We start from the raw sequence: 26,667 nt of genomic DNA on the forward strand, positions 1-26,667 counted from the left end.
GGGAAGCCTCTGAATGTGCATACCCTGTGGAACAAAAGCACTGACCTGCATGATGGTAGCCGTGCGAACCCTTCGAAGGCGTACGCAGAATTTCGGTTCCTATACGAAAATACCTCAGTGTGCCGCAAAACACGAACATTGACTTTGTAGCACTTACTTCTCTTTATGAATTTTCGATTTTAGGAAAGTTTCGAAATAGTATCAGCACAGCTTATCGTCAACATGAAATACAAACTCAATCGCTCACGAATCATCTGTGTCTTCATAGTTCGGAGTAAGCCTATACGTTACACTATAATTCGGCCCAAATCTGCCTGTAAAAACCAGGCGAGACAGGATTGGAAAAGAAATGTCTGAATATTTTGCACCTGATGTCCCCGAAAAGGTGTCGGACAGCACCAACACTGTAACCAAAAAAACGTGTTGTGAGAGGACCGTTTCGACACATTTCACTGGTGTTAATTTTGTTGGTGTTACTTCAAATTTACTATTAACATTCCCGTGCTAATTGTAACACTTGTGTGTGTATCAAGCATACACCAGTAGTGTCAACGTAACACATTTGGTGCGGTCATCTGATAACACCCAAATTTTTTTTTGAAACACTAGAGGTTTTGCAGTGAATCCATTAAACGCATTGTTTGTGTATCGCAATCAAATTTACAACGAGAGATGCATGTTTCAAACTGAGTTGAAAGCCCGATGAAACCTGTCAGCCATCATGTGACTTGAAACTGATCGTCAAGTAGCCCGTACAGCAACGGTGACACAACTTTTCAGCTGATACAGTGGTCTGGTGAAAAGGTCGGGGCGGTGTAACCCATGCCGATACCTCATTTTGACGCATTGAAAACAAGACTAACGTTTTACTAGAAAAGTGCATGTAATACCAGACCATGATAAAGAACAGTATTAAAATTTTGTTCCCATATTCTCGACGCCAACCCATTGTATGACTTCATTTTCTTCCTTGGGATAACGACTAACGAATAGTCGCAGGGGTGCTGACATGCATCGTTAATCATCTGCATGCACGTTTAAAACACTAGAGACTTCGGCCAAGACTAGGCCTATACGGACCGATCACAAGAAGCAAACATGGTAAAGGATGGGGGCCCGAAAAAACAAGAACTGAACTCTTCACACAAACTGCTCAACAAAACGAAGTTTGAATAGCCGCAAGGAAGACATGAATTTGAGAACTGCACATTCTCTGGCACTCTCCCACCCGCCACCGGAATTGGCATAATGGCGCAAAAACGAAAGTGCGTGTATGCACAAAAAACCCCATCCTCTCCCTCAGTGTTTGGCGGTAGGCCTACTTCACCGGTGTTACATCCGGGAACAAGAATCAACAAAACCCGGGTGTGCGCAGCAAACAGTATCCGTGTTTAAGCTTTCAGCTTTGTTCGTTTGATTCCAGTTAGGTGATAAGCTCCGATTAAGACAGATTCCAGTATGATTCGCTTTGTGGCCGTAGTCTTCTTTGGTCTAGTGTGCGTCAAGCTGGCGCATACAGGTAAGTCAAAAATTGTTTCCATCTCTCCCCCCCCCCTTTTTCATAAAATGGCTGCCCAGAATGCCGAGAAACGTTTTGTATATCACGCGCGAGAAGATTGTCACACACTCCAGGTCGTAACTCACAACAAAATGGCCATAATTTGACTGATTTCTGTTAAACTCTATCAAGTCGCACATGATGAAATCAAAAGGACCGAATCCGTGAATCTAAACTCGCTCGCGTGACAGTTTCCTTTGTTAACCTTTTCCAGAGGAACATGAAAACCACTTATGTTTCAGGATTCCAAGCAACTTGCCAACGTGTAGGCCAGGCATACTTTATCTATCACCCGCGTAGCCTACAGACTACAAAATACAACCGTGGAGGAATGGTACAACGATAAACCGCAACCTTGTTATGACCTCACTAGCCGAGAGCACCATCCTGCCACGGTTTCACCATATCTTTCCTAAAAGCAAAGCAAAAGTATGTCAGTTTTATTTTACTCTAACTCCGATGACAGCAACATGAGCGATTTGACGTAAATGTAGGTCTATATGCGGATATGCAGTTCTGCTTGGGCATTTGTACCAGTCACTAGAGTTGACTTACCTAAGTGGGGGCGTGACTAATTAATACAGCAATCACCTTGGAGAAAATTCAATGGAAGTCACATCCAAGTGGAGTGTGTATGTCTTCTATTTGACATGCCGAGAAACATTCGCAGGAGCAGGCTTTCAGACTGAACTGCATGAACGTGATGGCTGTTTCCCTTGTTGCCATTGCTATCTCCCCAGTCCAAGTACATGTAGTTTGAACAAGGCCTTCACCTTGTGAATTCTTTTCCAACATCCAGACCTCCGGTAAGCCTGTACGTGGCGTAAGTGGGGTGCATTTTGCAGAGTCACTTGGGGCATACTTAGGGTGATCATTTTCTAGAGGGGGGCACTGTATGGGTTGCTTCACGGTTGTGGAACACTGACCAAGGCATGCAAGGCGGAATACAACCAGATTTTGCACCTTCTCTTATATCTGTCGGGGGGGGGGCACACAGACCCGGGGGCGTGCCCCATGTCCCCTTTACTTAAGCCATTGCTGAGAGTGCGGTTTCTGTGATGTCAGAACACGATCACGACGGCTGCGAAAATGGGATCTTAAAGGAACAGAGAGGAAAAACCAAACAAACAAATAAACAGAAAAATCCGGAGCACTGTATGTTTTATTCCCAATTGCGTCTAACGAAGCCTCCCCCAGGCCACCTTTTTTGCTCATGACTGTGTATATTTGAAAAAGCATATTTGCCAAGAACATGAGAATACATTGAAGTGCACCGAGGTGCATTGCAAGAAAAGAAAATCGAAACTGCTCCCTTTTACAGACCCTTTGATTTGATTTTTAAGTCACGTTTGCAACTCGTGTTAAATCAACAGACATTTCACTGTTTTGCCTCGATAAGCGAATGGAGTACCTAGGCTAACACATAAGGGAAGTGTCCTGTTGTCTCAGTGGATATGTGGCGGAAGTCAACATCCGTTCCCACGCTAGAGTATAGAGATTTCTCTATAGCGGATGTCATTAAGGGGCGTTACCACGGAAGGGGGGGGCTTGGGTGGTGATGTAACAGGAACATCAACTGCTGTCACGTGGACTCACCCTCCTCCCCCAATAAAAAAAGACTTGAGACACCCCCTTAAGATACTTTTTGACAAAATCTTCGGTCATTTCAAACAGTATGGAATATGATCGGAATTTGACCGGCGGCAGTCCAACCATTATTTTTGTTTGAATGTCAGGATATCTCTACATTCACGGGCCTTGCCCTCACACCATTCTCCGCCAAATTCTACTTTCCTGTAGTGAGTTTTAAGTCCTCCAGACAGTACCCCGGCCTCGTGAACGGCATCGTACACATCTGCATCTGGCACTTAGTCTGTGTATTCATACAGGACTCAACCAATCTAGAACTCGACCAATCTTGTATTTTAAGAGAACGAAACAAAACACCCACACTCACATACCCACACACAATCATTGTGGATCCCCAAAGCGTACTACATGTAGGCCTACCCGTGTTTATTTAAGTCTCAACAACAACAAAACCGAAAGTTCAAAGAAAGCACGTTTTTATTACCTGATGCCCAAAACGTAATTTTCACCGTTTTTCAATCTACTCCTCTTCTGAGAGAGAATAAGCAAAATGTCATACGGGAGGTTCTGACAAAACAAATGCCTGTCAACCTTTAATCCTCTCTCACGCTTCAGCGCAGGACGGGTATTGTTTCCGTTTCCGCAATCCGGCCGGCTCTTGGGGTAGATGCCAGCAACTGATCGAGAGGGCGCCGGACGGGACCCCCGTGAACACCCAGGAGGAGTGCTGCCTCCTGGGCGCCGACGGCTGGTCTGAAAAGAGCAGTGGCAAGAGGTGTGGCGCTGCCTGCCCAGAGCCGGGAGAAGATCAGCCAGATCCAGGGGCCGGGGCGGCGGAGAACAGACCTCCGCAGGCTTTCCAGGAAGAAGCCAAGGATCAGAATGTTGGTATGTAATCGTTTCTTTTGGCGCGGAAAACCAATAGAGGCACAGTCCAAACTCAGATTCTGAATCATTTTAAAAGAAAAACAGAACAGCACAAGACGGGACAACAAACACCCCCAAAAGATCCATAACATTTTTATCGTGCTGACTGCTTGAAAGAAAATGGACGGGAAAGGACATGGACTGAATAATAAAACTCTCGGTCTCATCATGTGATCACTTCCAGTCAAAGTTGCCTCTCTGAGAATGGTGTGGAGAAATATTTTCCTCTTCAGAGTCGAGTCAAAACCCGTTTAAGGCATCACATCGCTGTTGCAATTTTGGCGTGGGGGGAAGTTTCATAATGTAAGTAAGATACGACATGCCTTTAGTTTACACATTTTAGAAGTTGTGTACAATTCGATGTCCTCTACGTCAGCTCCTAATTGGTTAAGCTCGAGGAGTGCCTCTCTAATACGTGATCATACCATTCTAATAAAAAAGTTCCTCTGTTGTCAGTGAAATCGGTGACGCTTTCGTCATTTGTTTAATTCAGTCGAAGGAGTGTGGGGTACATGGAGTGACTGGCAACCATGTTCTGTCACGTGCGGTTCGGGATTCTCCGAGAGAAGACGAGACTGTAGACGCCCACGCGATCATCCCGATGATAACTTCCAGTGTTCAGGGGACAGGGTTGAGCACAGGGATTGCAATGCTGGGGTCAAGTGCCCTGGTAAATATAACGAGCAGTGAGCCAGTTTGGTATTTTAAAACAAAGCAATGTCATTCGTTAACAAAGCACGCGCGTGAGTCCGGGTAGGGCCTCATTGATTGGGCAGACAGCGCACGCAATCTGAATGACCTCAGACGCGCTTCACTGAGGGCATGCGCTGTTGAAATACCGAACTGGCTCATTTACCATGCAGAGCGCCATGCTTGCCGTAAAGAGGCCACTTTCAACTTTCCAGTTAACTTATTTCTATTTTTCTGTAGCTATCTGTCAATCCCTCTTTGTTCGTCTGGCGGATAAAACAGATGCAAATATACTGGAAATCTGTGCAAAAAATAAGCCAGGTTGTTAATAAAGGAGGTTCCGACGTGTGCGTCAATAAAAACCAAACAACAAGCAGCCAAACAAACAGAGAAACAAAAACAATTTGAGTCCTTGCCGTGTGCAAACGTTTAAAAACGCCCACAGTTTGGAAGAAGCAAAATTTGTTTCCCAGAAGACGGCTTTTCTGTATAGGAGTTTCTGTAACAAAGTTCCAATGAATAACTAGCCTGTTTGCAAAACTATAAAGTACATGTACAATGAAATCGTCACACGTCCGTTTCAAGACCTTCTAACAAGTGGATAATTGCTGTTCATTCGTCGTATTCGTGGCCCTTCTATAAGCTAAGTGCAAATGACAAGGTACAACTTTTTTTCCGTGCGGGACCGAATTTTTTGCTGTGTTTGCTATAAGGAAGTTTGGTGTTATGTTCTTCGTCCATTCTCGTTCTACAGTACACGGCCAGTGGAGCGAGTGGTCTCCGTGGAGCGAGTGTAGCGCCACATGTGGTGACACACTGTCCAGGTTTCGGGGGTGCAACTCCCCCGCCCCACGCTTTGGCGGAAATCAATGTGTGGGGGAGGGGAGGGAAGTCCGGTGGTGCAACGATAGGAGGAACTGCCCGAGTGAGTTTGGAAACAACAGGGTTCCTTTGGGAATTCGAAGTTAGAAGTACTGTTTCACCTCGAGGAGCTTTTAAGAAAAAAAAATTGATAAAAATCCAGCATAAACAACAAAATGCGGGGAAAAAACAAAATGGCGTTAGGATGTAACGTGCTTTCCAAACAGAGGAAAACAACAAGGCGACGATCACAATGCGTTCTGTCTTGTATAAAGTAACAATATATATTATCCTCTAAGTTTTAAGGGTTTATTCGCGTAACGGTTTCAAAGTCACACAATGGTTGGACATAGTTTTTGTGTCACTAAACAGTTATCATAAAATGTGCCATTGTATTGATCTCTTTTACCCGTAGTTCACGGAGGCTGGCGGCAGTGGAGTGCCTGGTCGCCTTGCTCCGTGTCATGCGGCCGAGATGGCCTGCGTCGGCGCTTGCGTATGTGCACCAACCCGGCTCCACGCTACGGCGGGAGGGACTGCGTTGGAGACCAGACGAGCACCCGGCCTTGCCTTGCGAGAAAAAGAAACTGCCCCAGTGAGAAATGGCCAGAGAATTCTACTTTCTCTCATTCTTTAATTTTCTGTATACAGGAAAAACAACCATTCGCGGTTTACTGCATTAATGACAAGAGCCGTCAACCTCTTTACCAAATAAACACCGTTAACAACGATGCGTTGTTTCAAAAGCGATTTCCGATTTGGAAACCCGTGCAGTGAGCATCGTAATAGAACAGTTTTGGGTAGATACTATGTGATTTCTGTATGTATTTGATAGAGATGGCGTACTAGAGTTTGAAATATAAAGAAAGATGACAACCCTTCAACATTTCCCAGGACCACAGTTGAAAACGAATGTTTTCGTTAGGCCTTGCTCACACATTCTGTGCGGAAGGACAGGCCTGAAGAGAAAAACACACGGAACTTCCTAAAACCACCATTGCTTTTTTTCATCCAGAAAGAAACTGGACATGAACTGTCACTTTTGCTGTTGCAGTCGATGGCGGCCTGAGTGAGTGGGGTACGTGGATATGTCCTCAAGAATGCGCCAACAACGGCAGAGGGTCTGCAGTGCGCAGGCGCTCCTGCAACAACCCCACGCCGAAGTACGGAGGGAAACAGTGCAAGGAAAAACGTATTGAGACTGTAGCTTGTTCTATGGCGATCTGCCCAGGTAAAGCGAAATACTTTCAGTTTCTGAGAAAATATAATTGCCCGTCCCCCTTTGAAAAAAACTGATACTAAAGCATCACTATTTGTCAAATTTTCCCTTGGTTATGTAAACGCTGAAAGTTTCTGTAAAGCTTTCTTAATTGCCGGGGGGGGCTTTGATTAGGTCAGAGCAATCCACGATAAGACAAAGTTCACGCTGCGAAATTGTCACAAAAGGCGTGATTTTCTGGGTTTTTTTTCTCCTACTTACTTTTCAGTGGACGGTATGTGGGGATCGTGGTCGAGATGGGGCGGCTGCTCGTCCACCTGCGGAGAGAGTGCCTTCAAAAGCAGGCGACGAGATTGCGATAACCCGCCTCCCGAAAATGGCGGGCTGAAATGCGAAGGCAAAGGCCACGAAATTAAACTGTGCAACTTGGACCCTTGTCCGGGAGATGCGTCCGGTAAGCTACTCTGAGGTTTCGCTTGTTTTGCAACTCCGGATATACCCAGCAAGAAATGAGACCGAGGGGTGCCCCCCAACATGTCCAATCCCTATACACATTCCAGACTATTTTTACTTAACACATCCCCCCCCCAAGATGTCTGAAAGGAATTCCCCAGATTCCTGCGAGACAATGACCAACACAAAGCAGGGGAGGGGGTTCTCTCCGTCTCATACCTTGCTGCATATGACTCCGGAACCAAGGCGCCGTGGGTGCGTGCTGTTGGCTAATTTCACCTGAAACCTGTGCACTGAACGTGTGACGTATACGTGTACTTCCTATGGAACGCAATCAAGCACAGCACTGAATGTGATAATTAGTATTTTGCTCTTTGTGAAAGAGGTTTCAGAACATATTGTCTTCAAATATCTGGTCTATCACGAGGGATTAGCAAATTGAGTAAGGCGCGAGAACTGTGAGTGGAGGCTTCATTTTAACTGCCTTGGTATTGAACCACAAGTAACATGAAAATCCAATTCATTATGGTTTTAAAGTGTCTCTAGCCTCCTACGAAATGATTTGTGAACTTTCCCGTCACTCTAGGGAGATCAAACCAAACCAAAAAAGAGTACGTCCATAAAAGTCTGATTTTATTCATTTTTTTTGTAATGATAGGTTTATATGGAAGGCCTGCCCTCGGCAATATCGGATCCAGACGGGGGGGGGGCAAAACAAGTGAACAATATCCCCCCCCCGATGCTCTTTTGCATTAACTGATCGAACTAGTCACAATGAAGCAACTGCTCAGAAACAATTTCCTGAACATAAAGGCTCTGTCCATACAGACAACCCCCATTTAAGCACTAAATATCTCCATCTTGTTTATTTTTTTGGGGGGGGCATGACCCCTGTTGACCCCACCCCTTCCACAGATCTGCCCTTGGCCCTCGGAAGATGCTGTTGCGTTGGGTTTGAGGATTAAAAGTCTTGTAGTTGTATTTCAATCCCTTGCCAGTGGCTTGCTAAAGTATGGCCGACCAATCTGACATCAACCGTGGGGAATATTTCTAGGAACTTCGGCCGCCATGCCCAGCAGGAGTCGAGCGCGTTTGGTTAATTTCAAATTAGTCGTCCCCTCATTGCCTCTGCACGTTTTAAAATTTAGAATGGTGGTATATGTGGTTGAAATCTTGCCGGTAACTTATTTTGGAAATTTCTCTTGACAGTGTCGATCGAATATTCTGAAGGGGTAAGTACCGTAAACAGATGGCGACAGTAGCACCCATAACAAAGCACATTAACTGCCCAGACTATAACAATACGGCCGTTTCACAATAGTGCACCACTAAGAGTGGTAACTTTAAAGTAACTAGAGTAACTTTAAAGGCATTTTTGCCAAAGGCAGGACTCACACAAACAAGGACCTTTTGTGACTTCATATAGAAAAAGTATAACCCACACTAATTTTTTTTTACACTGAGAGTTTTTTAATACTGAACAGTCAACTGAATTTTTTTGCCATCTTTTGGAATCATGCAACGAAAGTTTCTGCAAAAATTAGAAAAGTTGTGTTTGTTTCTTTGCATTGTTTTATTTGTTTGCTTGCATTTGTTGGGTTGTTTGTTTGTTTGTTGGTGTGTTTGTTTGTTTGTTTTTGCTTTTCTTTCCTGAGAAAAAATGCACCCAAAAGGTGCCCGCTGAACCAGAAATAAGTATATTCTACCGAACACCCATTAGTTTTGAGCTCCGAGTGTAGTTGCTATATGCGATCTCGACCGCTGGAGGACGCCGAGGCTGTTTCCCTGTCCTAACAATGCCCGAGGGTTGTCAGCTGACGATAGATTGCATGCCACAAGTACATGACCAAACGTCAAGGATGCCGGTCTTTTTTCAGATGCAGCCCATGCGTAAAAATTAAATGATGAAAAATAACAAATCCCCCTCCTGGTCTCACGCCAAGGCCACGAAGGCAAGTGTTGCTGATGATGGAGAGAGAGAGAGAGAGAGAGAGAGAGACAGAGAGAGAGACAGAGACAGAGACAGAGACAGAGAGACAGAAATAACAACAACAACAACAACAACACAGGTGTGTTTTCCTTGATTTCTTTCACGTAGAGTGGGGAGACTCCGCCGTGTGATGATGAAGACTACCCAGGGACGGGAGAGGGCGGTAGCGGCTGTAAGAGTGCTGGTAGCGGTGAACCCGAGACAGAAAGCCCGATCAGCAGCCTGATTTACCATTACTAGCGATTGAATCCTCACCGCTTCCCCTCAGGATGAGCCCTTTGAGCCGAGTGGAATTCGGTCTTTGGAGAAACATTTAGACGTTTATAAAACTGTATGATAACTCTTCTTTAACACTTTTTAAGGGGGTTCCACTTTCGATACGAAAAACTATTCTCCGTATAGAATGCGCTGTTTGGTTTGTAAGACAAGGAAAAAAATTGAATGATAAAAGTAATGGCAATGATAAAAGAAATACAAGAACCAAATATTTGAGAATTTAATCCAATGTGAACAAAGAAGATTGGTCAAAGTAGGTCATGCCACGCTATCCTGCCCTACATTGCGCTACTTGGTTCGACAGCTAATACATGTACATAATTCTGGCCGGGGGGGGTCAGGCTAATGAATTCCCTTTCGGTTCGGTATCTTTCTTTCGCTGTTGATTTAGTTCACTATTTTTTCCCTGCAGTTATGGTTAAACCAAAAACTTCAAATTCCTCTCTTAAATTACGTGTGTATAGCCCCACAGTGTAGGCCTTCACCACATAAGGTGACAATTTCTTGTGTTGAAGAAGACAAAAATTGGACCCTATAAACGTTTTGTATTGAGTCCCCATAACGTCTGTATTTGAATACGAGGGCGCTTTGTGTACGATTGAGCCTCTATACACAGTAGCCCATTGGAGACTGCCGTTATATTTTCTTACGGCCAGTGACCTTTCAACCTGAGCACTTACCTAGTATTACCTGTCGATACAAGCCTTCTGCGACCATTCTTTTCCCTACACTGAGCATGGTGTTGGTAATAGTTCAGAAAGGACGTGTATATTCTGACAGAGATCTTTACGTATTTTTTCTACAGCACATTGAGCAAGTTTCCGCTTGAAAACCCATGTTGACCACCCAACCACCCAACTAACCCACCAACCACCCATGAGGACACTGTCCCATTTAAAGAGGATTTTAGATTGCTGTTCTCCTTTCGTTTTCTACTGTTTACCCTATTTTCCAACATTCTGTACTGTAGCCATTTTGCTTTTAAAGGTCTGCATGAAACTTTCTGCTTCTTTTCCGTCAGGACAAAAAAAATTACGTCACCACGTGATCACTTTACAATTCCTGCTGTGTCCAGTTTTGTAATCCTCGCAAGTGGCTTGTGTTGTGTTTAAACTTGTCTATCAAATCCTCCATGTCCTTGTTACATGCTCAAAATTGTCTGTCACAAATTGCGGGAAGTTTTACATTTTATGTCACATATGAAATAGTAGCAATAAGAGAGAGAAGCCAGAAAATAAAAGTACGCATTACACTAGAATAAAGTTCCACCTGGAAAATGTTTTTGCACGGCAAAATATGCGATTCCTTTCTTTGCGTTTCTCTCGGGGAGTCGTGTCCATGACATATTTCCAAGATAGGGCATTTCGGGAGAAGGAAGTCCCACGGGTATTTAGCTACGTTGGTATTTTACGTCTGTGCGAAAGTCTGATAACTTAAGTCATAAATAGCGACCTCTATCGCCAAATCATTCAGAACATTACACTATTTTTTAATGGGGGTGGCTCGTTCTATTCTTTGCTTGAAATGGGGGGTTTTCTAGGTCTTTATTGTATTTTGATGTTTAAAGTTGATCACGCTTTCCTAAAGCTAAATATTTGAAACAAAAAATAAAATTCTTCCCGTCAACATTTTTCCACAACGTCGTTTTCACCGATAACAATAGCCCACGAAAAATAGACCATCCTTCTTTGTGCGCTTTTCAAGCCGAAAAGGGCGCCTCAAACGACCCTCATTGGTTGGTTTTTTATGCACGTTGGACAGAGAAATTGGGCTATTGGAGCTATAAATAGGCCTAGGTCACATGCGTTTGTATTTACCCTGGCCTGTTGAGCGTGCACCGTCACAGGAGTACATGTATGCGTACATGTACGTGCCTGCGGTACATAGTGCATATGGGCAATCAGATGATGAGCTACACCATACTGCAATACAGTTAAGGTACGGCTGAGGATGGCATCCGAATGACAGTGGAAAGAATCTTGTGGTTCGCGCTGTTCATGGGATACCTTTGTGGATTAACTTCAACGTGTTTCTGCTGCGGAAACTGTTAAGTGTTGCGCTTGCCGTAACGTTTTATTCTTCTGTGTGGGATATTAGTTACATTTGTTGATTAGGCCTAGCGCACTACCACAGTTCCCAGGACTGCGACAGAAACGACAAGATGCCGCTATTCCACCGAGAGAAGCGAGGGCGTGAACCGGTGAGGCCGAAGTTGGAGGATAAATACGACCTCAAGGAAGTGTTGGGAACGTAAGTAGGCCCTATCACTCAGCCTATGTTCGTGAATCGCTCTAGCAGAGCCAAACAACAGAGGGACAACCTTTGCTGCATTTGTCATGTTAATCGAGAGTGTCGATGGTTGACTAGTCTTAGATTGTGTGGATTTGGGCCGGGAAAGTGAGAAAAGTGATGTTGCTTGAGTTTCATCTCAGAACTACCTGGTACATGTACACGATTTACTCATGTAGGCCTTTTCTGTGTCCTTTGTTATGCCCCAGCAAAGCTAGACTTAGGAACTTGAGTCACTAAAGGTTATAGGTCAAGGGCCACCGAGCAGGCTTCTACTTTTCTGAAGTATGTTGACGGCTGTTACGAAAAGAAGTGGTAGTGATCATTGCATTTTTATTCGGATATTGATATTTGTTCGTTTACAAACTGTACAATGCACTCGCTGAATGTATGTGTTATTTTGTCGAACAGTTAAAACTCCAAAAGGCGTCCTCAAACACTATGAACATGGGAACGACACGTAACAGCCCTTGACATACTTCAGAAAAGTTGATGCGTGCTCAGTGGTGCATAACCCATAACACCGTGACATACGGTGGATGTGTGGCAGAATTCAAGCGACATTGCTCTGGAATTTGTCTTGAAATATCAGTACAGGGAAACGGTAAAAGGTACCAAAATAAATTTTGGAGGGATATTAACCCTCTCAACATACACTGTATTGAATGTTAAGCTCTGAAAAATGTATTTAAAGTTGTTTTCGGGGGACCCTAGCAACGGGGAGTCTCCACACATAAAGTGTATGGTCTCGTGTAGCTCACTATATGGGGGTAGTCCAGTGTACTGTTTGAGCCACATTGTGGGGCTACAAATAAACGTGACATAGGCCTGATGTACCTTCCAAATGGCCTGCTGGTTTCAATTCATGTCAAAGGCAATCTAATGTGACTAAAAGAGCACGAGATCGTTCCGTCGGCTGAAAACTGATGAAATACAACCGAATTTCACTTATATTGCCTGCTGCCAAATGAAAATTGACTGCCCACACATCTGCACACATGGGAGGAATTCCTCCTAGTTCCAAAAAATTTCCCACACTGCCCAAACTTCTCCAAACCCATTCTGTTGAAAATTCGGGTATTGCCACCAAAGCCGCAGATTTGGGCAAGTAAAATATTGTTTCTATTTGTAGATTCCCTCATACACATCATAATTTGAAAAAAATTCCTAAATTTCTTGTATTGTTTCACATACTGATCTCTCACTTTTGCACTTACTTAAAGAGTGCTGACTGGTCAAACAAGATGGATACAGTGTGTACGTTACACCTACAAATAGAATGGGATGTCCTAGGAATTAAATCAAACTCTCTTTTCATGGATGACAGCTACTAGTGCCTGCCGTCATGTTTTTGATACTGCGGGGAAATCTGCTCCGAGCGGAACAAAAGAGGGCATGTTTTTCGGCACCCACCACACAGGCGCGCCATGAGGTGCGCAAGTACATGTACAGTATATATGCGTGTTTGATGCGCAGCACGCTGAGTACGCATAACTAATTTATTCCGGCTTGTATGGTCTTTGCGTACACGCAAAATGCGTGCAAGAACCCACTTGTAACCACCTGTCTTTCTTTTCGCCGATTGGGGCTGCATGTCAGCTTGGGGTGGATAGCCAGACTTCACCAAGAGAAACTCTTGTCAGTGAGTGTACATGTCACTGTATTTTCTGGTCTGGTCAAATGAGGGATGTACCGGTACATGTATTGTACCAGTACTTCTGTGCATATATGGGATACATACTGTTTCAAATTTTTGGTTGTACGATCCAGGGGGGCCTTCTCGGAGGTGGTGATGGCAGAAGACAAGACCACTGGACAGTCTGTAGCAATAAAATGCATCGACAGAAGGGCCCTGAAGGGCAAAGAGGACACGCTAGAGAACGAGGTCTGCGTCCTAAAGAGGTAAGAGATTCATGCAGCCTGATTGACTGCACAGTGTGGGGGCATCCTCGCATCCACTAGACTCCGCCGCATTTCCTGTCTTCAGAGCACAATGTACATCTGTATCTCATACATATCCACGTTCGAGAGCCAAATTCTCATTGGACCATCCACTATCAAGCATCTTCGTTATTTTTCTGTCTGCCAAACGCGTATGCAAGCTTTCATGCGCAGAGTAAATATGCATATGAACTATCACACTGTTGTGTTAGTCTGTTAGTTTGTCTGGGCGTTGCCTTTACATACATGTAGATTGAGGAACTGTCACACTGATGTAGTACACATATATGCGAACATCGCCTGCAAAACTGTGGGTCATCATTTTCCCGCGCCCAGTGATGCTGAACTGGTTGTGTTTTTATTTCACAGAGGTTAACTGAATATGAGGTACCCCCGGTAGAATAAAACAAAAGTAGTTTATTTTGGTTATAAATATGCAACCTGAAAACCACGTTTTAGTTTTGCACTGCCCAAGGGACCAGTCTGCTTGTTGAGTTTAGATGAGACTTTCCTCCAGACTGCTCAGTGTTACTAAACCGAATGGCCAGATTTTCATCGATTGTGCAGGGAGCCCTTGGAGTTTACATACGGCTGACCTTTATTTGACCACTTGCACAGAGGTCTGAGCTGCAAAACACATCCACTGTTTAAAAGAAATGCCCAAAAATGCAGTGTCTAATATGCCATTTTTACAACTACTGATGGGCAGAAACCTTTCATGGAACTTTAATGTTCAAATGTAAGAGTTATTGAAATAGATTAAAAAAGGAAAAACAAGAGCAGGCACCCTGAATTAATAAAAGAACACTCTGCATAATTGTAGTGGAAAACATTTACTGCCTGGTTCACGTTTCAGTTGCATGGTGAGGTACTTTCGCAACTGTTATTTTCCCTCAAATCAAGCATCCTTTACATTTTGGTAAATTGATATACTTTCAATCCACATCGCCTGATAACATTGCAGATATGATGTGTGAATGCCCGCTGAGTAGAGAAACGTTTGGCATTTATGACGCCATGCCCTACTGCATTACACTCTTGACCTAGATAAACTGGTCTTTTTATAACCCTGAATTCTATCCTGTAAGACTACGGGGTGGTCATTTACTTTTTTTCATTGGCTTGAACATTCCAGTAATTATCAGTCGGTTTGCGCATCACGCTTAGGTTTCCAGAAAATATTGTTGCATGTAATGTTGGAATATTCTGGCTTCAGCTATGCAAAAGAAAAGATTGAGTATTTTGTGACTTGAGCACAATGTGGGAATTACATGTATGCTGGTTAAATATAAATAAAATAAGAACAAATTAAAGATTAAAAAAATCTATAATAAAAACGTCTTCATAATGGGCACTTTTAGTCTTGAAAGACTTTGTGTATTTGAAATGACAAATTAATTTACTTCGGAATAGTGCGAAAAATGGCTAATAGAAGGAAATGATAGAATTAATACTGCTGTTATTAAAAAATGAAGGCCTTCGAGGGAGTGTCCCATGACTTATGATGATGATTGACGTTATCATGACGGCAATTTGAGTGCAGATCTTCACCCTCTTGCTAAGGTCTTAACTTCATGTACGTTAAGTGTGAGTAAGATTGAAGATTTCAAACTGGCCGAAGTGCCACTTGGAAAAGTGATTTACAAGTTGATGAGATTTTGGAGAGAAAAATACGAAAAAGGAAGGGGGAATAAAAAGGAAATAAGATGAAATTCCTGACGAAAGCAAAAGCTTCCCCACAGTTGCCGAAAGCCAAAAACGAAGAGTTCCTGCGTCATTCAGTATTTGGTGTTGACTGTTCACCTACACGTACATGTATTGTGCTTGTGACAAAAGACTACTTTCTGCCTGTAGCTTGGCACCATCCACTGTCTGTCTGCTGCACACGTTTCAAAGGCTCGCTCAGGTAGGAGAGAGACCACCTCGAGCAGCACGCAATAATGCATGTGGGTAAAGGAAATTGAATTAAATCTGCTTTGCTGTGGTCAAGGTGAATCCAAACAAACTCCAGTTCTGTCAACAAAAGGCTTACAATCCTGATGGCGTCAGAGTGGTCTTTCTGATTGGCTGTTTATCACAACAGTAAGACAAATGATCAGATAGGCTATGTTGCTGTTGCTGGTTGAGGCACTGATTTTTTTATTTGTACGCCAAGAACATTGACAAAATTAACCCTTTTAAAAAGCTTTACGTGATCTGCACTGATTCTCCGTCAAGATTCTTTGTAAATTTTGCCTTTAGGAGTAGGGTTGGGACATCATTCTGGTAACATGTTTGTTGCATTTAATTCAGGTAACAGATGCAATTTTTCAAATTGGAAGCTCAACACATAGACGCACATGTACAGTGTCCTCTTCAGACTCTGTACAAATGCCTACTGATTTGAACCAATTGGGGAGTCGGATGACAATCACTGGTAACATTCCATTTCATGCATATATACATGTATTTCAAGTTGCAGACCACTGCTACTGCATCGGTACGTGTTGTAAGATTCTCCATCCTTGCTTTGGTAAGTTACATGCATGCATTGTAGGAAATGGTGTCCCTTGTTCTTGGGAACCAGACTGCAATGAATGCATCATCAGGTGACTTCACAGAGGTGGTGAATTTGTGGTCCAGTCGGCTGGCCCATACTGTACTGTTGCTGTGAAATTTGCTTAACATGTGCATGTACATCAGTGTCATTATTGATTGCAAAGACTTTTTTTTACACTTTCCCTCCAGAATCCGGCATTCAAACATCGTGAAGCTCTACGAGATATTTGAGAATAAAACACATGTGTACCTCGTCATTGAACTGTAAGTAAACCATACACCTCATTCTTGTTTTCAAATGAAATTTGTTGAAGACTTCTGGCTTTTTGACACACTTCCTCTGCTTACGAGTAATTTGAACTGGCCAAATTTAACAAACAAAATGTTTGTCAAAATGTGGCTCCATGAACCAGGACCAGGTTAGTTGTGTATTTTTTTTGCAGTTTGTCAGTACAGTTACTTGGTCATGGTTTTGCTGGCGATGTTGTATCCAGTAAACAGGAAAATTTAGAGGACTTGAGCTACATGTGCCAATATGTATACGTATTCTGGCATGCAGCGTCCAAGAGAAAAAGAGCTTTGGGACACAGAAAAGTTGCTTAATTGCATTTAAAAAAAAAAGAAAGCAAGTTCCAGTCCTGGAAGAACCCAATCCCTGAACAAAACCAGAGGGAGGAATATCCAGTGGACTGTAGAAGGTTGAAGAAAGCTAGAAGTTGCATTTGGCTGTTTGGCATCGTCAGATCTACAGGCTACTGATTACATCGCCTAGCATCATGTGTATCAGTTCCTTTTTTTGTTGCTTTCCCCAGGAGAAACAATTTTAGGAGTCCTGTTATCAGAGACAAATCGGGCCACTTTAATTATATTAAATTTGTAAAGAAACAAAATTCACAGCTTATTTTTTGTCCGCAAATTTAATTGGTCGTGTATCGTTTATTATATCGTTAATGAAAAGGAGGATCATTTGTATACCAGTTAGTCGCTAGTTGATGTGCTGATTTGATGTAGTTGCCAATGCAAAGGATAAACTTCTGTGCGTTAAACATTGAGCCTGGCATACATATAGTAATAGCAGTATTGACTAGGCGGTATAATCAGGAATGCATGGAATTATTAAAATTGAATACCTTGATGTCGCTTGTGATGAATTCACAAGTTGTCAGGGTTGAAAATCTGTTCTCTTTAGTATTTTTCCGCTTAAAATCTGACCCATCTTATTTGGTGGCCCGCAGATCCCCCTGAAACAGCAGCATGGAATTTAATGATCAGAGGATTCCTGTTTGTTAGATGATGAAAAGAAATCAGGACGATCAGTTGATTGCTATTTAGCATCCACTTACGCTGCTATACACGTGCCTCTGACGTTGCCTGCCCACTAGCTACTGTATGCTTGGCTCTCTGCCGCTCTTCACTCTCCAAACCGACTCCCCCCCCCGCAAACGGCTCCACTGAAAAAAAAAAATGCTGAGTACCCGTCAGTGCATACTAATGTCAAACAACTTTATTGGAGAGGTGTGCTCGAAGGCACAGAGATTGGAGTCGTCTCAGCATGAATGTGCACATGCAGGTGGCACACTGGTTACATGCAAACTCTGGAACTCTGTCCCTTTATTTCTTGCCCTTATTTGTTTTTAGGCACTCAAGTACATTGTAAATATGCTGCATAAATGTGATGCTTATGTGTACGTACAGCTACTTGGTACTGCACGGTACCGGTACATGGATACACTCCCTGATACCGGCACATCCCGTGTACAGTTGGTCATACCGGTACATGTGCATAGAATTGTGTCTATGTTGATCCTGAGAATGGCACCCAGCCAGTGCCTGGGAACACGAAAGTCTCGCTTTAGAAAGGGTGAGAGTATTTTAGAGAAGGAGCCGGAGATTAGCACGAAACACTGGGTACACTGATTCCATAAGACATGCCATTGTTGGTAAACTGGAGTACGCTAGCCGTGTATTTGTCATACCTCTCTCTTGGATACTGTCTGTTTATTGGCCCAGAATGATCACATGACAGGGCGATATCCGCATATCACACTCTCTGTGAGATATCTCTTGTGTCCTGTGTGTGTATTTTAGCCACAGTATTGCTGTTATTATCCCGTCAGGTGCAAGTAACATCCATGACCTTATACCTGGGTCCCTATTGTCAAGTCTGGTTAAAACACTAAGTGGTGAAATAAGGGATATGGCCACTATATGGTCATGGACATTACTGGTTTGATGATGAGGCCTGAAGTCTGGCTGGGCAAAGATGTTGTTAGCAGACACATGCATTTACCTCAGCTGACGCCTTTTTGAGCTGAGCCCTATTCAGAGTCCCAAAATGGCATCTTCAGGTTAGACTGCCCTTGAATTAAGTCAGAGTTAGCAGCATTATGTGGCACTTGCCGGAGCGGCTGCATTGTGCTGTGTTAATTGTGTCATTGCTGCTTGGAACGTCGTCAGTTGGAGTGAGTTCAATCCACTTGTAAGTGACTGGGCAACAGCGGTGCCCCATATAGAAATAGGCAGGTTAATAAGCGCAAGTAAATGTACATGCCGGTCGGAATGCCTTTTGTCAGGCTTTTCTATTGTCCAGTGGTACATATACCGAGAGGTAGTGATTCCAAGCGCAGAGCTGGCTTCCAGCTCTGTGGCTCAACTGAGTCCCTTGTACCAGTTCCTTGAAAGAAACCACGGAGAAAATTGTTCTCATGTACAGTGTACAGTGAAAAATGTTGGAAACGGATATCTAGTTTATATGGGTTTTTCAGTGCATGAAATGACATACAGACAACAGTTCGTTCTGTGTACCGGTACATTGCATCTTCAATACACGCACATACCGTTATGTAGAAATTGATTAACGCTTTAGCACTCACCAAGTGGAAGAACCGTCTGCAAGTTTGCCTTGTGTAAATAATCATAACGAAAACTAAACGACGTGCAACCGGATCCCCAAAGTATTGATTTTCGCATTCAGCCGGGTAGAATTACTCATGCGTGCTTACGTGTTCCAGCCTCCAATTGTCAGGTGCCTGTGTACTGAACGTAAGTGCACACTACGGTTCACACATTCTGGCTGGTCCAGAAGGCTCTGTTTTGATGGGAAATCTGGACGAGCGATGAAGTACATGTGCTACCGGTAGGTTCATGTACAATGTACTCTCAGCGCACATGTTGACCTGTTCATAATGTCCTGGGAAAGAACCATTAACCCTAACCCCCAAGGATGTATGTAAAATCGTATTGAAATTGGAGGATTTGGGACTGTTAGGGTTAAAAGGGTTGCTCATTTCATTGGAAATAATTGCCATCCAACCTCTCTTGTTATTTTTATTACTCTGAATCAGTAGGCCCAAAGTGCAAAATACAATTTTTGTTCCTACATGCAACTACCAGTACACGTACCTATAGGTACTGGTACCTACCCCAACCAGTCAACTCGGAGCTGCTTTCTGAATTGATATGAAAAAGTCCAAGAAAAATGCTGTCCTACCTACATGCATGCATATGTACACATGTACATATACCTTCTTTGTTTCCAGATTTCCATGTAATTTGGCCTATTCCTTCCTCCATGGCCTGATGCACAGGTTCTTGCAGTGTCCTGGAGTACTGTTTTCGTGCATGTACCAGTATGTATTGGTACCAGTATATGTGCTGGAAAAAAACATCAAAACCCCCTTTTTGAGGTCCAAGGGGGCTACCATTTGCATATTATATACATTTGCAAACCTATATATGCCATAATGAATACGGCAGCCGTACTGTGTACAAGTACCTGTAAAGTCCTAGGTCTTTGGTTCAACCTGTGTACATTCACATCTAGGCAGATGTGCATGTGTGGTACTAAGGACTACACGCACTTGTCCTTATAGCTCCTTGCTCTATGGTACCAGTAACAAACAAGATTCCTGTTCTGCCCAGCGATGCCAGGTTTCAGGCTATAATGTTGGGCTAATTTCAGGCCTTAAAGGAACATGTACATGTACCTGTGCACCAGTTTACTTGGCCTCCTCTGGCTTTATTTTTTGGCTCTGGAAAAGAGCCTCTAGGACTAGCTTATCCCTAGTACTGTAAGCTGCCGACAGGCAAAGTACAAGCTAACCAGTTTTCCTACTTCTTCCCATAGTACTGTCCCTGCTGACGTTTTTTACAATCCCCACCCGCCCCAATATTTCAAGTTGTACGTCTATATAGTGCAGCATAAAGTAATTTGCTTTTGGCAGGTCAAAGTCGATGTCTCATGACTGCAACATGGTAATGTTGTAAACAAGCGTGGCACATTGTTTGTAGGAACCTACGCAATCACTGTGGTTACATGTTCATGCTGCAGACAGAGAGCTCTCACAGCTTGCAGAAATTTGTGAAAAATTGTCAACTCAGTGGGATGCATTGTTTGTAACAAAGCACGTTCAGTTCACTGTTAAAGTCTGCCTCCAAGATGTGTGTTCATGTACGGTATGACATACATGTACGGGAATACATGTACCTGTACATGTACTTGATGTGCTATTACATGAGCTTTGGGACAGTGTAATCCCAACAATCTTGAATCCTTTAACCCTAACAGTCCCAAATCCTCCAATTTCAATGTGATTTTACGTACACCCTTGGGGGTTAGGGTTAATTTCAGTGTAATTTGTCAAACATACTGTACATGTACAGAGGCTGGGATCTTAATGTGTAATTGCAATCTGTCCACCTGCCATACATGTACAGTTGTAATACATGCGTAAATGAGCAGTAAAAATTGGAACGACATGTTCTTGTAGGTATTGGTATATACCAGAAGTGGGCATAATAGGATTGTGGCACCAGTTCATTTAACTCACAAGTTGCACAAGCGTAAGTGCTAAATATGTCCCTTCCTATTGCCCATACCAGCATACATACATGTACATGTACATTCATCTTTCCTCAAATTTAGCCTCGCATTCCAAATAGCCAATGGAGAAATCGTCCATGTTTTGGGCCACTCCTCGGCAAACTTTTGGGTTCCCTTTCTTCGAAAAGTCCTCCCAGTCTCTGCAGATGCACATATATTCACTAATATGTGTACACAAATCGAACGAGAACGACGACGAATTGTACCCTAGGATGATGGGAGAGGAAGCTGGCTTCTCATCGTGGTGGACACTGTGGCGGATGCATCGCAAATACACACACACCCTTCCTCCCTGATTGATGGGACGCTGCAGGATGCTGCCTAAGTGTGTACTGGACCTCCTTGCCGTGCATCCTGCAGTTGAAGTGCGACCCAAGAATGGCAGGGTACATGTGATTTGGAGAAAGTAAGGGGTGGGCATGTCAGCCATAGATTGCACTCAGTGACGGATGGGTGACGGCAAAGATTGAGACAAATTTGTCCACTGCCGTGGGCCAGCTCTGGTAAGGGAGGATGTTTACGTCAGAAGACATCCATTTCCCCCTTCCCTCCTACTGGTTTTGAAGTGAGTCGTGACCTAAAGCCCTTTACTTTCTCTTAATCCTTATTATGCTACAGTTTTCGCCTGAAATCAAATCAGACTGTCCAGGCTGTAGGTGAGCATTTTTGGGGGGAATTCCTAACATTTGGCAGAACATGAACTCAAAACTCGGGAATTCTCAGGCTGGCTGCCACAATTTACTCCTTGTATGCCCTGAAAAAGAAATGCAAACTAAAAGTAGGAAGCTACGGACATGTTACACTTGTACGTGAACAATGCTGGGTTGGACTTTGAACCGTGCCTCCAAATATATAATAAAATGTGAACATGTGTTTATGCGTAGACCCCTGTTGCCTAGACTGGTTAGCCAACTTTTCCAGTTAGCACTGTACATATCAGTGTCAGTTTTTGTGTGTACATGTGTAGCTCTAGAAAGAACATACACCCCACAACTTTATAGTGAGGGTTGTATTTTCATTTAGCAGTTAGTGTTGGTGCTTATTATCTGGCATTGTCATCACGGAAATTTTCAGCACTTTGGCAATAATTATTTTGCATTGACACAGGGTTGTTAAAAATCATGATTTAAAAAAAAAATTCAGATTTTTAAAATTTAAATCAGATTTTTAAAAAATATATATCGAGTTTTAAAAATTGATTTGGGGTTAAGTTGTATACTGATGGCCAGCCATCGTGTTACCCGGCTCAGCGGGCAAAAATACAACTGTTGTGTACTACTTTACTGGTACCTGCACAGTATTTGATGAGACCCTGTCAAAACAAATGTATGCTTGGTTTACCGGTACATACATGTACATGTACGGCGTATGTATTCTTTACACATGTACCGGTATGCATAGAATAACAGTGTTTCAGCAAATACATGTAGGCCTCAACTGTGCTTGGACAAGTGCTGGTACGGACTTGTCAGTGATGATTTAATGAACCATGATCTCGATATTCCCAAGGTATCAGTACTAGTGAGAGAGAAATTGCAAATTTTTTAAAGGACAGCTGTAGTGTACTGTACATTTAGGCATTCACAGCCTGGGTGTGCTTTACAGGAAACTCGATTTATGGCATTTTTAGCATTTCATTCTTTTTAAAGCCTGCGTCAGCAGTGAGAGGTCTCAGTTTGGAATTGCAAATTTCAAAGGTGATTTTTGTCTCTCCTCCCCGCAAGTCGGTGACAAAAAATTCAGACCGACCTGCAGGAAAGTTGTCACAAGGACTGGACAAGAACTGGACAAGAACACGGATTGATGTAATTGTAATCAGTGAAAGCCCACCTATGTTGGGAAATTCGAGTCATCGATGTGGAGGCAATTTAACATTTTGTCTCCACAAGACACCTGTGTGTCTGTACACAGCTGCAGTCCCCACAAGTACGGAACAACTTCATTGTTATAGTTTATTTAATTGGAATAAAAAGCAGCCCAAAGGCAGAAGGCATTCAAATTCACAAATTTGGGTAGATTTGATTAAAAACATTAACCATTCAGTTGATGCAGCAATGAAAGCCCACATAGCAAGAACGCTTATATGTATGTACACATACATGTATATAAAATGGGACTTGCTACCGGTATCATTGCTTGTTATGCACACAGTACCTTGTACTGTGTGTGGCAACTAACAGGTATTTTAACATGTACATGTACATGTATGCATGCCTGCATCAGTACATGTACATGGTACTTCATGTACATTTACATTCCTGTTCTGCACAATTGTGTACACTTTTCTTTTTAATAAAGGAGTACCTGTGTGGTTGTGTACACAGCTATGCCAACAACTTCACCCACTAAATGCAATTCGTTTCCAACATCATGCCTCTCCTCTCTAAACACCTTAAGCCCTCCTCTCGTTCAGTGGAAGATGGCCACCCATTATGTCGTATTTACCCCATGTTTCCCCTTTTTTTACTTCTAATTGTGAGTGGGGGAGTAAAGTTTTGGAAAAGGTAGGCAAACAGGCCACGCTTACGACTTCCGAAGCTGTTTTTCTTGGCGATCAGTGGGATAAGCGATGGTTAGAAGGTTGAAGTGTTTTCGGTACAATGAAGCCAAGACTCCGCCTCATCTGGAAAGTGGGAGGGGGGGAAGGGGAGGGAGAGAAGGGAAAATCTGTAATGCCCCTGAGGGATTGGGGCTCATGGGGGGTATCAGTCAGGCCACTTACTTGTACCCATGTACATGTAAGTGTAGTGTGTGGCGTGGCTTCGTCGGGGAGGGTGGCCCTTTTCTCAGCAGATGGAGCTTCAACTCCTGCGTTAGCCCTATCTCCCCAGAGTGATTTACTAGGAACCCTACCCATTCACACAAATTCCAACACCATATGGTAAACTGTGCACAAAAACTGTTGGACTCTGTTTATTTTGGGTGTGCCTGAACCCATGTTAAAGCACAAGCAGTTTAGGGGTACAGTACCCAGTGCCACAAATTCACACACTTTACCGGCGTTCAGTTCTGGGTGGTTAGGGAAGGTTAGGGGTTAGCTGGTTTAGAATACTTTAGCAGAGCATTGTCAGCATGTTCATGTTTTCCATGCTGTGACTTGAAGTTGTTTGCTCATTTTCAAATCTGAATTTCAGTATTTGATAGTAGTTGATCGAATAAAGGCCAGTAATGAACCCAAATGTGCAACTGCGAGAACAGCAGCACTGAAATTACAGGCTATAATTGTTGTCTTCTAGATAAATGGCATCCTGCCTGCAACATCCTTTACTGATCTAGTCATTGATTGAAGCCAGGATTTCCTCATACAGGTGCCCATTTATTGCAAATGATTCCTGCGGGAATTTATGGGTTGTACATGTACAACACATGATATCATGGGAAATCTACAGGCCACACAAAGCTGTGTGTACATGTGTTGCACTTAATGTGCACGTACATATGTAGACCTGTGTGTTCCGTATACCGACGAAACTAACAACATTTCACTAGACACTCCTCATAGTCCCCTTTTAATGGCGGAATGCATTGTGTTTGGACTGCCATAGAATTGTGGCTCTGCATAATATTCATCCCATACAAGTGACCAGTTGTATGGTCACTGGGTTCATCTACCTTGTACAAGGACCTATTAATGCTGTAGTTGTGGTTCTTGTAGCTAGGATTAGTGATGCCTTCCAATCATGGCCGTCTCCAGCTTGGCCTGTCTTAATTATTTCTATAAAGCTACAAAATATTTGATGAGTTTGCTCAGTAAAGGCGGGTTACATCACAGAGTCACATGTGTAAAACTGATTCACTATTTTGCCAAAACTATGATGCAACTCGGTAAATGACCCTCATATCAATTACATGTAACAGGTTTCATTAGGTCTGTTCTTCCTTTCAGGTCTTGCATTGCAAAATAATCTTGAGAGATTGCAATATGTCTAAAAGTTTATTTATTTCAATGTAAATGATGTAAATGACTCTGTGAAGTTACCAAGCATATTTACTGATTTTTTTTTACTGCTATAGATATGTGGCTTCTTGTAAAAAAAAATCACTCTCTCTCTCTTATGCCTTCACTCGTTGAAATGCAAATAAATGCTGCTTGCGGCAACCTAGATTGTTCAGGGGATTAGCATTTAAAATGTAGAATTTCGAATTGGATTACACGTACCGGTACGTGTCGCTAGATGTGTGTTTTTTCGCATGCATAAAAAACATCCCATTCAGTCTTGACACACTGGCATGTACCGTACACTGACGTGTACATGTACAATAAATGTACTGCATCTTTGTTTAAGTAGTCTAGCAACATTGGTTGCTACCATACTTCATGCTTAGTCACGATTGAGTCAGAGAGCTGAATGGACTGCTAGGCCATTCATGTGCCAGTCACAGTTTTTGCCGTTTACCAGGCGCGCACACAAAGATCTGCACGCAAGTTCGAACACCAGAATAACAAACTGTTCTTTGGTGTACTCCTTGGAGCTATTATTGAACTGTTGCCAGTGTGAAGTAGGCCTACATGTACGTGCATGCGCCCTACGTGTAGCTACATATGCCCAACTGGTCCGGTAACACAAATGTAACAAAGATGTCGTTTATTTCGGGTAGCTCCCCTCAGTGTTGATGAACTATTGGGTAATGCCCCAAGCTTCACCTCGAACGCTATTTTGTCAACTTCCAATATGTTGAAGAGCCGACATCAACTATCCATCCTTCTACCATATTACTGTACATTTGCACACTGTTGACCCCCCCTCGAATTCAATTTGTGTCAGAAATTCTGACAGAATTAGTTCAGTGTGCTTGTGCGTACCAGTGTATAGACAGAAAGATCCTGCTGTGTTGTCACTGTTGGACAGTTTCAGTGTTTTCTGTTAATGGCCAAACAACAGCAAGCACATGTTATTGCAGAATGTTTTCAAAGTCCTCGTTGCCTCAGGGTACCTGTACAGTGCACTAATGCACGCCTTATTGAGGGGAACACGGGTCCGAGGGCAGGTTCATCACAATCTTGCATATCCATAGAAACTATCCTGTTTAATGATATCCAGTGTCTGGGAAGTGTGTGACAGGTGACAAGGTGAAACTTATTGAGGTGCATGTGCAGTTTTTCCTTGTCTGTACATGTAAGCATGTAGTTACATGTAAGTGGTGTGTCCCATTGCAGGGAACCAGCCATTGCAGACAGGTTCTACCTGATGAGCATAATGTTGTAATCATGTTAGTTGTCTAAAGGCCAAGTGTGAATGTGTGACGTCAGACCAAATATTCACGTTATGAATTTTCAAAAGTTGAACACATTTCATCTCGAGCGAAATCTCCCAGCAAAGATTGCATTATGTCAAATGTGCTTCGCTTTTCAGAAGTATGAACTGGCCATTACTTTTTTTGCTTCAATTCTTCCCTTGTGCGTGACATATCGGTACATGCACACGATATAAGCAGTTTCTTAGATTTAGTTG

General features: G+C 43.0%; 2 protein-coding genes across 2 annotated transcripts in view; both read left to right on the top strand.

Annotated features, from left to right (window-relative positions):
• The first annotated feature begins 1,328 nt into the window (after positions 1 to 1,328).
• LOC110974307 (coadhesin-like) lies at positions 1,329 to 10,851 on the top strand. The gene is made up of 9 exons (XM_022225855.2): positions 1,329 to 1,519; positions 3,764 to 4,036; positions 4,569 to 4,745; positions 5,520 to 5,690; positions 6,042 to 6,221; positions 6,681 to 6,857; positions 7,114 to 7,299; positions 8,508 to 8,530; positions 9,397 to 10,851. Exons 1-9 carry the CDS (start codon positions 1,459 to 1,461, stop codon positions 9,526 to 9,528), a joined length of 1,380 nt encoding a protein of 459 aa, XP_022081547.2. The 5' UTR covers positions 1,329 to 1,458; the 3' UTR covers positions 9,529 to 10,851.
• A 494-nt stretch (positions 10,852 to 11,345) lies between these two features.
• Positions 11,346 to 26,667, top strand: part of LOC110974135 (calcium/calmodulin-dependent protein kinase type 1-like) — a 91,259-nt gene continuing 75,937 nt past the window's right edge. The window contains exons 1-3 of the mRNA XM_022225517.2: positions 11,346 to 11,814; positions 13,624 to 13,755; positions 16,522 to 16,596. Of these exons, the coding sequence (XP_022081209.1) occupies positions 11,726 to 11,814; positions 13,624 to 13,755; positions 16,522 to 16,596 (296 nt within the window). The 5' untranslated portion in view covers positions 11,346 to 11,725. The remainder of the gene's footprint in view (positions 11,815 to 13,623; positions 13,756 to 16,521; positions 16,597 to 26,667) is intronic.

This window comes from Acanthaster planci, linkage group LG04, assembly GCF_054643075.1.
Source record: "Acanthaster planci isolate LZ-2023a linkage group LG04, COTS_SCS, whole genome shotgun sequence".
In the NCBI taxonomy this organism is placed as follows: Eukaryota; Metazoa; Echinodermata; class Asteroidea; order Valvatida; family Acanthasteridae; genus Acanthaster; species Acanthaster planci.